The sequence below is a fragment of the Cokeromyces recurvatus genome (genome assembly GCF_025118155.1).
Source record: "Cokeromyces recurvatus strain NRRL 2243 chromosome Unknown BX663scaffold_18, whole genome shotgun sequence".
Taxonomy (NCBI): domain Eukaryota; kingdom Fungi; phylum Mucoromycota; class Mucoromycetes; order Mucorales; family Mucoraceae; genus Cokeromyces; species Cokeromyces recurvatus.
This window is the reverse complement of record NW_026251404.1, coordinates 561,882-574,742: the sequence shown is the minus strand read 5'-3', so window position 1 is coordinate 574,742 and position 12,861 is coordinate 561,882. Positions and strand designations below refer to the sequence as shown.

The 12,861-nt window shown below is 30.8% G+C and overlaps 5 protein-coding genes across 5 annotated transcripts; 4 read left to right on the top strand and 1 right to left on the bottom strand.

The window, feature by feature from the left end:
* Nucleotides 1–19: 19 nt before the first annotated feature.
* On the top strand, nt 20–2,249 carry BX663DRAFT_487673 (peptidase M18; the record flags this gene model as incomplete). Its single annotated transcript, XM_051524769.1, has 12 exons — nt 20–22; nt 91–115; nt 191–450; nt 519–592; nt 666–761; nt 820–877; nt 940–995; nt 1,074–1,171; nt 1,240–1,763; nt 1,825–1,906; nt 2,031–2,116; nt 2,199–2,249. 12 exons carry the CDS (start codon nt 20–22, stop codon nt 2,247–2,249), a joined length of 1,413 nt encoding a protein of 470 aa, XP_051381520.1.
* Nucleotides 2,250–2,379: 130 nt separating this feature from the next.
* On the top strand, nt 2,380–3,848 carry BX663DRAFT_553318 (uncharacterized protein; the record flags this gene model as incomplete). Its single annotated transcript, XM_051531440.1, has 4 exons — nt 2,380–2,466; nt 2,543–2,602; nt 2,682–3,635; nt 3,699–3,848. 4 exons carry the CDS (start codon nt 2,380–2,382, stop codon nt 3,846–3,848), a joined length of 1,251 nt encoding a protein of 416 aa, XP_051381519.1.
* A 159-nt stretch (nt 3,849–4,007) lies between these two features.
* Nucleotides 4,008–5,507, bottom strand: BX663DRAFT_514735 (adenylate kinase-domain-containing protein). Its single transcript, XM_051528347.1, has 4 exons — nt 4,959–5,507; nt 4,646–4,861; nt 4,454–4,592; nt 4,008–4,398 (listed from the first exon to the last, which is right to left on the bottom strand). Exons 1-4 carry the CDS (start codon nt 5,088–5,090, stop codon nt 4,088–4,090), a joined length of 798 nt encoding a protein of 265 aa, XP_051381518.1. The 5' UTR covers nt 5,091–5,507; the 3' UTR covers nt 4,008–4,087.
* A 2,745-nt stretch (nt 5,508–8,252) lies between these two features.
* Nucleotides 8,253–9,078, top strand: BX663DRAFT_514731 (uncharacterized protein; the record flags this gene model as incomplete). Its single annotated transcript, XM_051528346.1, has 3 exons — nt 8,253–8,390; nt 8,436–8,457; nt 8,528–9,078. A coding segment is annotated over exon 3 (259 nt), but the record flags the coding sequence as incomplete, so codon positions are not given.
* An 863-nt stretch (nt 9,079–9,941) lies between these two features.
* BX663DRAFT_437460 (uncharacterized protein) lies at nt 9,942–10,181 on the top strand (the record flags this gene model as incomplete). Its single annotated transcript, XM_051523231.1, has 1 exon — nt 9,942–10,181. A coding segment is annotated over one exon (240 nt), but the record flags the coding sequence as incomplete, so codon positions are not given.
* Nucleotides 10,182–12,861: the final 2,680 nt, after the last annotated feature.

Here is a 12,861-nt window from a genome sequence, read left to right as displayed (position 1 = left end):
TGTTCCCTCATCAGTTACAATGGTATTGTATATTATACATGATAAAGATCTTGATGCGTAATTTTATTAATTGAAAAAAAAATATTCTAGTTTAATCCAACTATTCCTAAAGAAGGTATCACTTTTATATATATAAATAACTACACGTTAATACATGTGTTAACTTTATTATTATTATTATTTTTTTTAGCTCAGGATTTCGTTGAATTTGTCAATAATTCACCTTCACCTTTTCATGCTACCTTTGAAGTCTCCAAGATCTTGAAGGCTGCTGGCTTTAAAGAAATTAAGGAGCGTGATAGTTGGAATGATGGTTTAATCCAACGTCAAGGTAAATATTTCTTTACCCGTAATGGCTCTGCTATTATTGCATTCCAAGTGGGTGGAAAATACAATCCTGGTAATGGGTTTTCTATTCTTGGTGCTCATACTGATTCACCTTGTCTTAAGGTAAGATAATAATTACAGTAAACACGCTGTCATAGTTAGTTTATGACCTTTTTTTTTTTTTTGTTTAGGTTAAGCCTGTTTCTAAGAAGGAAAAAGCTGGCTATCTCGAAGTTGGTGTACAATTATATGGTGGTGGTATTTGGTAAAGATAAAGATAAAGATAAAAAAAAAAAAAAGGAAGAGGTGACTATGTTTCTTATAACTATTATATATAGGCACACTTGGTTTGATAGAGATTTAAGTGTTGCTGGTCGTGTTCTTATTGAACAAGAAGATGGTACATTTAAACATACTTTAGTTAAAGTAGATAGGTAAAATTTTATACATGTTTCTATTGTCGAGACATAGGCTTACATTTTATTCTAATAGACCTATCTTGCGTATTCCTACTCTCGCTATTCACTTGGATCGTACTGCTAACGAAAACGTAACTTTCAAACGAAATCCTCAAACAAATATTTATATTTATATTCATTTTTTTTGTTTTAGTTTTCATTCAACAAAGAAACTCAGTTGGCTCCTATTCTTGCAACTGCTGTCAAAGCGTAAATATTTTTTTTTTTTTGTTTGTTTGTTTAGCCCATCTTTTTTTTTTAATATTTTTATTGTTTTAAAAAAAATAGTGAATTATCTGGTATCAAGACTACTGAAGGTATTGAAGCTGAGGAAAGCCATCATTCTTTATTAGTTCGTATTTTAGCTGATGAGATGAATGTGGAACGTAAGTAGTCATAGTTTTTTTTTTTCTTTTTTTCATAAAAGATATTTAATACTATTTGGTAATATTAGCAAATCAAATCCGTGATTTTGAATTAGCATTGTATGATACGCAAAAATCCGTTATTGGAGGTGCATGCAATGAATTTATTTTTTCACCTCGTCTTGATAATCTTGAAATGTCTTATTGTTCCATTCGAGCTTTAGTTGAAGCAACTGATATTGAAAATGATGAAAACATTCGTATCGCTGCTCTCTTTGATAATGAAGAAGTTGGCTCCATGACAGCTCATGGTGCTGATTCTAATCTTTTGCCTGTTACCCTTCAACGTTTAGCAAACACCCATATTGTGGATGCTACTAAAGAAGTATCTTTAACTGCATTTGAGGAAGCGATTCATAAGAGTATCTTGGTTAGTGCTGATATGGCACATGCTGTTAATCCTAATTATGCTGATAAACATGAAGAGAATCATCGTCCTCAAATGCATAAAGGTACAGTCATTAAAGTGAATGCAAATCAACGTTATGCTACTACAGCTGTTACAAGCTTAGTTTTGAAGGAGTTGGCTAAAAAGCATCAAATTCCAATTCAGGTAACAAATACGATTTAACCCTTATATTAGTATTTTTTTTTTTTACTTACATGTTTGTCAGGAATTTGTTGTGCGTAACGATTCGTCTTGTGGATCTACTATTGGACCTATGTTAAGTGCTAAACTTGGTCTCCGTACAGTTGGTAAAGTGAATAATAATAATAATAATAAAAAGAGCGATCGAGTGTGTGTGTGTAAAAGAATAGAAAGGGGGAAAGTTAAAAGGAGAAAGGGATGAGCTCATCCTTCTTTTATTTCTTATCATAGATATTGGTAATCCTCAATTGAGTATGCATTCTATTCGTGAAACAGGTGGCACTGACGATGTTAAACATGCTATTGACCTCTTTAAAGTAAGTTGATATATCATTGGATAAAGCATTTTATTGTTACTAAAGAAGGATATTGTTTTTTTTTTTGTATTTCTTTTATTAGGTATTTTATCAAGAATTTGCTGTATTAGAACAAAAGTTCATTGTTGATTAAAATGAAAGGAGGTGTGATATAATAATAAACTGAGATTTAATAGCGTGAATAATTGCAGAAATAATCGTTATTATTTGATGGATAAGTTTTCTACTCTTTACATTTCTTTCTTCTTCCTTTACTTTATAACATGGAAATAAATAATACAGTCACAACTCCAAATTTATATGAAATACTCGGTTTAGCTAAACCATCTAGTACCTTGGAGATTAAAAAGGTTTTATTTTGAACACTAATACTAATACTAATAATAATAATAGTAATAATTTTTAATGGGGGGTGTGTGTGGATAGGCTTATAGAAAGTTAGCATTGAAATATCATCCAGATAAAAATCCAACTAGCTCTGATAAAGTAATATATACACATACATACATAATTACATTTTGATACAAGAAATAATTCATTCATATATATATATAATATGATCAAGTTTAAAGATATTAGTTACGCATATGAAATACTTGGGGATGAACATAAAAGAAAGGTCTATGATAAATATGGAGAATTAGGCTTACAGATGATGGATTCAGTTATAGGCCCTTTATTTGACCCAGAGATTGAATCCAAATTACGTACTTTACTTGTCACCATATCCTGCTTATTTTCTTTAATACTTGTTTTTATTGCCTTTTTAACGGTTCGAATTGATCAGATCGTGTTATGGTCCTGGGGGATTGTTTGGATTCCAGCCTGGATGATCAATACTATTTTATATATTGGATTAATAGAGTATTTAAGACAACAAAAGGAAGAAGAGAGAGATGAAGAAGATGAAGCAACTTCCATATTGCAAGAGACACATCTTCCTAAAGAAGAGGTCAATTATAAACAAAGACAGCATATTGTCAAATCGATTGTTTATATGATTCGATTTTTGCTTGCTCTCTTATTTCAAATATTGATTGTCATTCGTCTAGACGGACGGGTTATGTGGTCAGGTTTTATTGTCTTTATTCCTTATTTTATAGCTGAGGGGATTCAATGTATTCTAAATGGCGTCTTATTTGTAAAGGGAAAAGAAGAGAAGACGATAAAGAGAATCTTGAGTCAATTCTGGTTGAATATAGTACGGTTTTGTCAATTTCTATTGATCGCTTTAAGGATAGATGATAGCATTACTTGTTCATGGTCTATTGTCTTTATACCTCTTTATTTCATAGGATTTAAATGGGCTTTAGAATTGATATATCATTATTTTATCTATTCTAACCTAACACAGCCAGAGATGGTACGTCAAGGGAAAATGATGATTTCTATAGGTGGGGTTATGTTTATCGTCATGAGTACCTTGTTTTATACATTAATTGGATTGATTGCAAGAAGATTAGATGGTACTCTTTATATACAAATGTCTCATGTATTTGTCCCTCTTTTTATTGTATTTGTAAGCCTCATATAAACATGTATATGTATATGTATATAACTCATTTCTTTCTATATATCATAGTCATTCTTATTATGTTGTTCTACTTGCTGTCTTCCTTCTTTACTTTATATTATGACTATACCTGATATTACTTTAACAGAAACACAACGTTATCATTTTATGATGATGGACGGAACTAAGCGTATCACAGCATTATCTCCTATTATCTAACTTATTGTATTTTTAAGGATTTGAAGAAAAGAAAATACACATATATACACATATATACACGTATACACGTATATATACATACACATACATACATACATATACACATACACACATATACACATACACACATACACACATACACACATACACACATATACACACATACACATACACATACACATATATAATTATATATGCATGCGTGCATGCATAATTGTCCCCTGAATCATTATCGAATTTTAGTTTATTTCTGCTGCTGCTCTTTTTTCTTCAATTATTGAATAACCAAATCGATCAAGTATCTCATTTTCAATTTGTGGATAAATTTCATCACTTGTATTCCCCTTGACATGAATAAGAATATCTTTATAATAGTCTAATAAAGGTTTTGTCATTTCATGATGTTGATCTAATCTTACTTTAAATACTTCAAGAGTATCATCTGGTCTTTTTGATAAAGGTTCACCTGTTAAATCATCTAAACCATCTTTCTTGGGTGGATTATAGGACAGATTATAAACTCTTCCAGAAGGAATATGAACCCAACGATCTATTTATTTATTTATTTATTAATTCTATATCCTTCTTCTTATCGTATTCTTTACCTATAATTCTTTGTAAAATAACTTCTTCAGGGACTTGTAGATTAATAGCAAGATTTAAGGGTTGAGAGATTCTATTTAATGTTACATCTAATGCTTTGGCTTGATTTAATGTTCGAGGAAATCCATCCAATAACCAATTCTAAAAAATAAAAATTAATATTAAACATGTATTATATACACAGGTAAACTTACTTCATTTTTTATTTGCTGTTGAGATGCTAATTCTTTATTTATTAATGAAACAAGTAGATGATCAGGAACCAATTTTCCATCTTGAACATATTGTTTTGCTTGTTGTCCCAATAGTGTTCCTTCCTTAATATTCTTTCTTAATAAATCTCCACTTGATACATGAGTCACTCCAAATCGTTCAACCAATCGACTTGATTGTGTGCCTTTTCCAGAACCCTAATGTATATATGTATATGAAATACAATAGAATCCAAGTTATTCGTTTTTTTTTCTTTTTTTTTTTTTAAAAAAAAAAAACGATTAATCATCTTACAGGACATCCAATCAATAAAAGTCTCAAAGGTTGTTGAAGAATAGAACAAGTATTTACAAGTGTTGAATAATTATTGTTTCGTTTATGAATAAAGTTAGAAAGTTTACTTTTCAGCAAGTTAGAACGAAGCATTATTAAAGTAAAAAGAATAAAAAAAAAAAGAAATGGTAATCCAAATATTTCCTTTTTTGAAATAAAATTATCCAACTTTCAAACTATAATCCAGAATTGGGCGCTAAATATGAAACTAAAGAAGGATAATATGAAGAGCATTTCTATGCTGATCTAGTTTTGTGTTGCCTATAGGATCTAATTTGTTATTCTAGTTCCTTTGAGTATTCGTGAATGTTCAATTCTTTTCAACTGATGATAGTTTCGATCATTTGAGATCTGGCTGTAGAATCTTGTAGATTCGGTGCTAAAATTGAGATAAAATAGCTTCTGTAGTTAAACTGAAGGAACTAAAATAAAAGGAATAAAAGAAAATTAAAGATAAAGCTTCTTTTGTGTCTACACTAAGTGTATGTATTTATATCCCCTGAATTAACGGAATAAAAATAGCTATTAAAAAAAAAATACAAGTCATAAAACTAATAGTGAGTATTCAAATATAAACACCTATTTTCCGTTGATTCAAAACAATACTGATCCATAAATCATTTATTGGGTGTTGCAATCCTTACATAACGTTTTTTTTTTTAAGGTTAAAGTTCCCGAAAAAAAAAAAAAAAAAAAAAAACTTTTATATTTTTACATCCTTTATCAATAAGGTTATCAATAATAAATATTTAGAACTAATGCGATGTCTTATAATTGACACGATTAGATGATTGGATATCATTCAGTTTTATATTAATTACAAGACGTTATATACAGTATGATGCAAAGCTTTACTTTATATTTAGGTTTATAATTTATCCTTTATTATGTAATACATCTACTATAATATCACTTATGCCCATAACCAGAACTTGCTCTACACTAAGTCTACTATTCCTATTCTATTGTTATCATGATCATGGAAATAAAAAAAAAAAAAAAAAAAAAAAAAAAAAAAAAAAAAAAAAAAAAAAAAAAAAAAAAACAACGACAGCAAGTCAAAGTAGCAGTAGTGGTAGTGGTAGTGGCAGTAGATAATACTGGTATTCTGTAGTGAATATCAACATTAGTAAGGATGTATTGTAGTTGTACGTATAAATGGCGGTGGTGGTATAAGTGGTGTGTTTATAGTAAACATAGCCCTATATGTATCCTCTATTTCTGATGAAAGTAACACGGGTGTTTGGAGAGTGACTAGAATTCGCAGCATATTTAGCCCAAGCCTAGGCTGTGGAATCGAATCACTTCAAGGGTTCCCCACCAAATCAAATGAACCCTTAATTTTTTTATTTATTCTTGTTTTTTGTACTACGCCAGCGACTCCTTTTTTTTTTCTTTTTACAGCAACAGTAGTAGCAGTAGCAGCAGTAGCATGAATAATGATGTTTTATGACTACATTCTACCAAGCAACGGTAGTAGATACAGGAAGAACAGTGTTATTATTATTATCTGATACTATTATAGTCAGATCATATATCAGAACCAACAATCTTTAAACGTTCCCCTCCCTTATATATATATATATATATATTATATGAATGTATATTATGTACCTTGGTATCATTATGGCCCTCAAGCCATAGAAAGAAAAATAGAGTGTCTAAAAAGCCTTATTTTATGCCTATACAGATACAAATGTATAGTTGCTATGTTTGATCATAATCACAAGTAAACGTAATATACAGGCTCCTTTAATTGATTAACATCAAGCTTCTCTAGCTAATACTATACATTATGTTATGGCTCATTTAAGAATAAAAACTTAAATAAAAAACTCTACCAAGAATATCGTAATAACAACCAATATCTCTCTATAAACTAGTGTAGAGAAGAATATTCTCGATTACTTATTGTGGTTCAGATAAGTTAAATAATAAAAAAAGAAATTAAAGAAAACAGACAGAAGAAGTACGTTGAGACTTGTCAATAAGTTTATTAAGATAAAGTTAATTATAACTCTTGTTATACCAAATAAGGGTTAATAATGTAAGAGTATCTATATATTTTGTAGATAAGGATGATGAGTAATAAGAAGATAAAAATATAACAAATTGTATTTGATAATACAATTATAGAACGGTTACTAAGAGTTATTATAGATATAGATTCATGTATTTTGTATATAACTAATGTGTGCACTCTAAGTAGAATCAATTATTACGTGTATTTTCATTATTCTTAGTTTACCCCAGTTTAACTGATATAAAGTTATTTTTATAAATTTATATTCAGTAGAACAATAATAAAAGATAGCATATTTTTAGATATAAGACTTTTATTAATTAATTATTTATCTATACAAGAGTAAATATACTTAATATGTTTGTAGACAGAATCATCACAGAAGTGCACTATACGTTCTATTATGACTATTTTTCTTATTGAATGAAGTTACAAATCCTACAACCATGACATTACTTCAAAAAAGAAGATATTGATAAATATAGCAATTCTGTCACTGTAACAGTAATAAATGCAAGGATATTTCTTTTCTGAGAATACTCAACATTTTTTTTCCCTTATTTTACTGAAACATTATCCAGATATTATGTAAACAAAATGAATAATCTTAACTCTTCCTTTAAAGTTCATATTTTGCCTCATCAAAAAAAAAAAGTTGAAATGAATTACCTAATAAATCCCTTGTTCTATGTAGTATATTGTCAAATATTTGTCAATGCCTACAAACTTGAAGGCTAAAAGAGGTTAAGAATTATATTTCAAAAACCGTAAATTATACAGAAAAGATAGCTCTAATAAAAAGACAGTAGTAATACGAACATTATTGCTATAGAGTATATATTCATGTATATATATTTTTAGGAAAAAATAGGCATCATCAGAACTAATTATTCTCATTATTATCTTCATTACAAAAGGAGATATTTATAATACTGTTCCTGAGCTAAAACGTAGCAACAGTAGAGATTTGAAAAAATAAATACATTTCCTCCTTTATATTTGATATATAATAACATGTTATATATCATCCTTCTTATCTCCCTTTTAGTCTTTATAAGAGTTCTCTACAGCCATTGTAATCATTGAAATAGAGCCGATTCATTTTAATATACCTTAAAAATTTATTATCATGATCTAACTTATAATGTCATGTACCTTGATTAAACAAGCGGATCAAGGAACTCATTATCTATAACGTATCTTAATATTGAAAAAGGGGAAAAGATTACTGTGAATGCAAGTTAAAGATAATTAAACTGGTTTTCATAGCATATATCAAAGTAGTTAAAATCGTTAATCTTTACAGCATCATTTTGGCAAACGATGTATGTGAGTAAAAGAATGATTTTAAGCACAGCACAAGGGAGACTAGACTTATCAAATACCCCTTGTTAGAAAATAGTAGTATTTTGTACAAATGAGATGCATATTAATTGCCTAAATAGGAAAAAGAAAGTTGATGAGAATATAAACAAAAAAGTGAAAAAAAAACATTTATTTTATTTACTTTACTTTTCTTGAGCATAAATACATTTCATATAATCATAAAGAAGATATAAAGTTGATAACATTTTACTATTTTACACATTGTTACTTTTTATAAGAAGGAAAGAAAATTAAATAATGTAACTGTGTGTGCGTGTGTATTAAATGTGGGGTAACACATATTCTTATCGATTTCATATGATTGTGACTGTAATTTACAACAACGACCTCCTTATTCTTATGAACTATAAAAAAGTAGCTATTCAAAGTTATTATTTATTCCCTTTTTTCTTCTTCTTTATCTTCTTTATTATTACTATTTCTTTTGTAGGTAAGTCATTAAATAATACTATTTTATTCTTCTTCTTCTTCCCTGCCCTAGGAGGAAATTCTTTTTCTCATGGTTACCACTTATGTACCGGGCTCTTGATGAGGAAGACACCCTATCTTGCCCTCCTTGAATTAGGAGGACATTGTAGGGTATCTTGTTGATTCAGAGGGCGTTACATATTGTGATCGCTATGGTTTTTCTAACCTCCTAGTAAAAATAAAAAATACAAGAACAAAGAAGGTGCAACGAATCCTAGCCTCCACGCGGCCACCTTTGGACTGCAGTAATTATTACTGTTGACGAATTGGGGATTCACTTTTTTATATATGAAATAAAAATGAAAATAAAAATAAAATAAATATCTCTTTTTGCGCATCTTTTAATAATCTTGTGCCTTTTCTTTTTTTTTCTCTAAGAAAAAAAAATATTAACTATTGTTTGTATAATAAAATATTTTTTTTTGCTCAAAATTGACTTTAAGAAGTATAAAAATCTATTCAGGATACGCGTCATTTAGTTGATTATTAATGCAGGTATAAGAATTAAATATACAGTTTGTTAATTCCAATCAAAATATATGACTTTAATAACCATAGTAATATTCTCTGTTCAATTTCAAGAGAATCTAATAGTCAATGAAGTCGCTTTAAATCAATAGCTTTTATCTTTATCATAAATAACTTTTGTGAAGATTCTTTGAATTCTTTATGCAAATTTAGACCTATCTTTATATGCATTTTGTAGCTGTAGTGAATATCTTTACTACTTGAAAATAAGCACACACACACACATATATATATATTGTTGGACATTTCTTAAACAGAAATTTATACAGCTGCGCAATGAACACAACTCGAAACCACACATCACTTGTAGACAATCTCATCTTACTATTATTCCTATACTTTGACTGTCTATGTCCTATAATAAACGTAGTTGTGTTTATTTGATGGTGTCTGGATTGGTTACCTGATAGTACACCCAACTGCTGTTTTTATCATCCATACACTCAACTTGGTCAATTTATGCACACTCGTTTATGCCTGCCAACAACAATTAAAGTCTCACCCCCCCCGATGTAAGTCCTTAAGATTCCCAAAATGTATCTGTTTGGCTTTACTGTTGGTCAATTGTTTGTATAATCCTTCACGAAATAGGCTATTTGTTACATGATAAGATATCTCACCCTGGCAAAAAAAAAAAAAAAAAAAACGAATTGATTGGCGGTCTAACTAAACTTGACAGTATCATTATTCTTTTTATTTCTCCCTTTTCTTCCTTTGTCTTTTTTTTTTTTTTTTTTTTTTTTCTTTACCTCTTGTCTCTTAAGAGGGAGCTTCTTTAAACTATTTCTTTTTTTTTCCTCATATATATTGAACTAACATGAATAATCCAATATACGATTAAACAGTAATTTTATTTAAAAATACATGAACCCATTTGAGCACGAGATATTATTAAATACATCAAATTTGCCCGGACCGGATCAGTTTAAAGGGATGGGATAAGGAATGAAAAAAAAAAAAAAAAAAAAAAAAAAAAAAAAAAAAAAAAACTTCTTTAGGAACAAGAGGAAAAACATAAAGGAAAGGGAGGGTGTGATAGGTGTAATGTAAATATTATACAGGTAGTGTAGGAGAAGGAGGAAGCCGATCTAAGAGACGTTGACCAGGATTGGGTAGGGTAGGAAAACTCGACTTATTATGTTGTAACTGATCAAGTTCATGAAGGATAGAGCAGATGGAGGGCCATCGAATGTGTCAAGGGGTGACAGAATGAGATGAAGCAGGTTTCTTGGTGAGAAGTTGATTTAAAAGAAAGGACAGAGGATCTTGTACAGTTTCAGACATCTGTAACCAAAAGTGCATTTGAAGACATATAACTGCATGTCGTCAAGTGAGGTATTGAGATGGGTGAGTGGGACAGTATGTGGAGTAACCGTTTGGAAGCCATCCAAGCCACCAACGTATGCATCGACTGCGTTCAACAAGAGACATCGGTAACCAAAGGATAGGTTCTATAGATATAGTAGGCCTGTAAAGAGAGAGGAGTGTAGAGTTATTTGGAGCACTACGACGTGTATTTAAGTTATCTTGTAAAAATTGTTGCTGTAACTTTCTAAATCGTTTGTGATCTAAAGAGTGTAGATCGAGGTGACAGGCCTTCCACAGTGGAGTTTTAGATAGTGTATACCATTGTGATCTGCTTGACGAGGTTCGGATGTGGAATAAAAGTTTCATAAGAAGAGCACCATCAGACAAGGAAAGGGGAGCGTAGTAGGAATTTAGCCAGTAATATATGAGACCTTTCTTTCATCGAAGGGAGACGAGTTAAGTGAAGCATAACTTGGACAGAGGAGTGAGTGGAGCCACCGAAGAGTCTTCAAATGCACTTTTTTTTTCTAGGGCATCTTCGAGTTTGTTGTATAAGAATGAGGTGAACTTGTTGATGGCTAGACCGTAATCCAATATACACTATTTTCACAAATTATTCGTGCACCTTCAGGAAAAAAGTTCGTGGAGTTTAAAAATAAAAATTGATTCAGGCTTAGGAATAAACTTTGGCCATTAAAAGGAAATGGGTTTGTGCAATTAAAGAAAAATATTTCGCGCAGTATCAGGAGCCTTTCTTTCTCACTTTTATATTCAATTCAATATGAACTCTTTTATTCATGAAGACGGAAAAGGAAACACGTTAGACGACCAAGAAAATGAAGTTTTTACGATCGATATGGAAGTGAATGATGAACACTTCTCCTGCTTGAAAATGTAACGGACTTGAACCAGTACTTCAACGTAAAGTCGCCCGAGAGAATGGAACAAGAAAAAAAAAAGAGAAGCTGCCTGAAGAGTCAAATACTAATAAGCAAACATTCGAAAAGGGCAAGAGAACCTACAGACGCTACAAATCTGAAGATAAAGAGCGATTTTTTTTTCTTATTTAGGAGAAAAACATGGGCGTAAGAGAAGCAGTTAGAGCCCTTAAAATACCAGAAACAACTGCTCAAAGATGGTACAAAAAAGAAAGCCAGAATCCAGATGAGGTGATTGAAAGAAAAAAAGGGTAGTGGTAGACCTGTGGGGAAGACCATCTTTCTTGAGAGAAGAGCATGAACAATTCTTGAAAGAGCTTACTGATGATAAGCCAAGTTTAGTTTTGCAGGAGATGATGGACAATTTGACAAGCAAGTTTGAGGACCTATCTTTTTCAAAAACTGCTCTTTACAACTTTATAACGAAAAAGTACAGAATTAGTTTGAAGAAAGCACACTTCCACTCAATAGAGCAGGTAGTAAGGTGGAATGAAACAGACCTTGATTTCACGAGTAACTGCATCTTTATTGACGAGGCAGCTTTCTATATCAATATGAAGCACTATGTAGCATGGTCAAAAAAAAAAAAGGAAGCCGTGCCGTGGTGGTTGTACCCAAGACAAGAGCCAAAACAACAACTATTTTGGGTGCTATCTCTCCTTATGGTGTAGTAAACATCAAAGTAAGAAGACCAAGAGCACCTGTCCCTTTGAAGAAGAGAAAGACAGCAGGTAGTACTCAGTCTGCTGGAAATGCCAAAAACGGAACTATCACTGGATACTACTTCAATTTCATTGCAAGTATCCTTGATATTTTGGATCAGCATGAGCCATTTAAGGACAATTACGTTGTTATGGACAATACTCCTATTCACAAGCATGCCGATATCAGAAAATATATTGAGCAACGCGACTACGACTATGATTATCTTCCAGTTCACTCCCCTGAGCTCAACCCAATTGAACAATTTTGGTCAGTATGTAAAAGCAAGCTTAAAAGAGAAGAGCTTCTGCAGGAAGAGACATTGTCGTCTAAAATTGGGGACGCATGCAACAGAATCCTTTTGAGTGATCTTCAAGATTTCTGCAGATACTCAGCTGCTAGATTCGAAGACTGTTTGAACTATAAGCCTGTGTAGTTTTCTTGTTTTTTATTTTTATTTTTAATTTTTTTTTTCGTGCACTTAATGCAATAATAAATTATGAATTTTTAA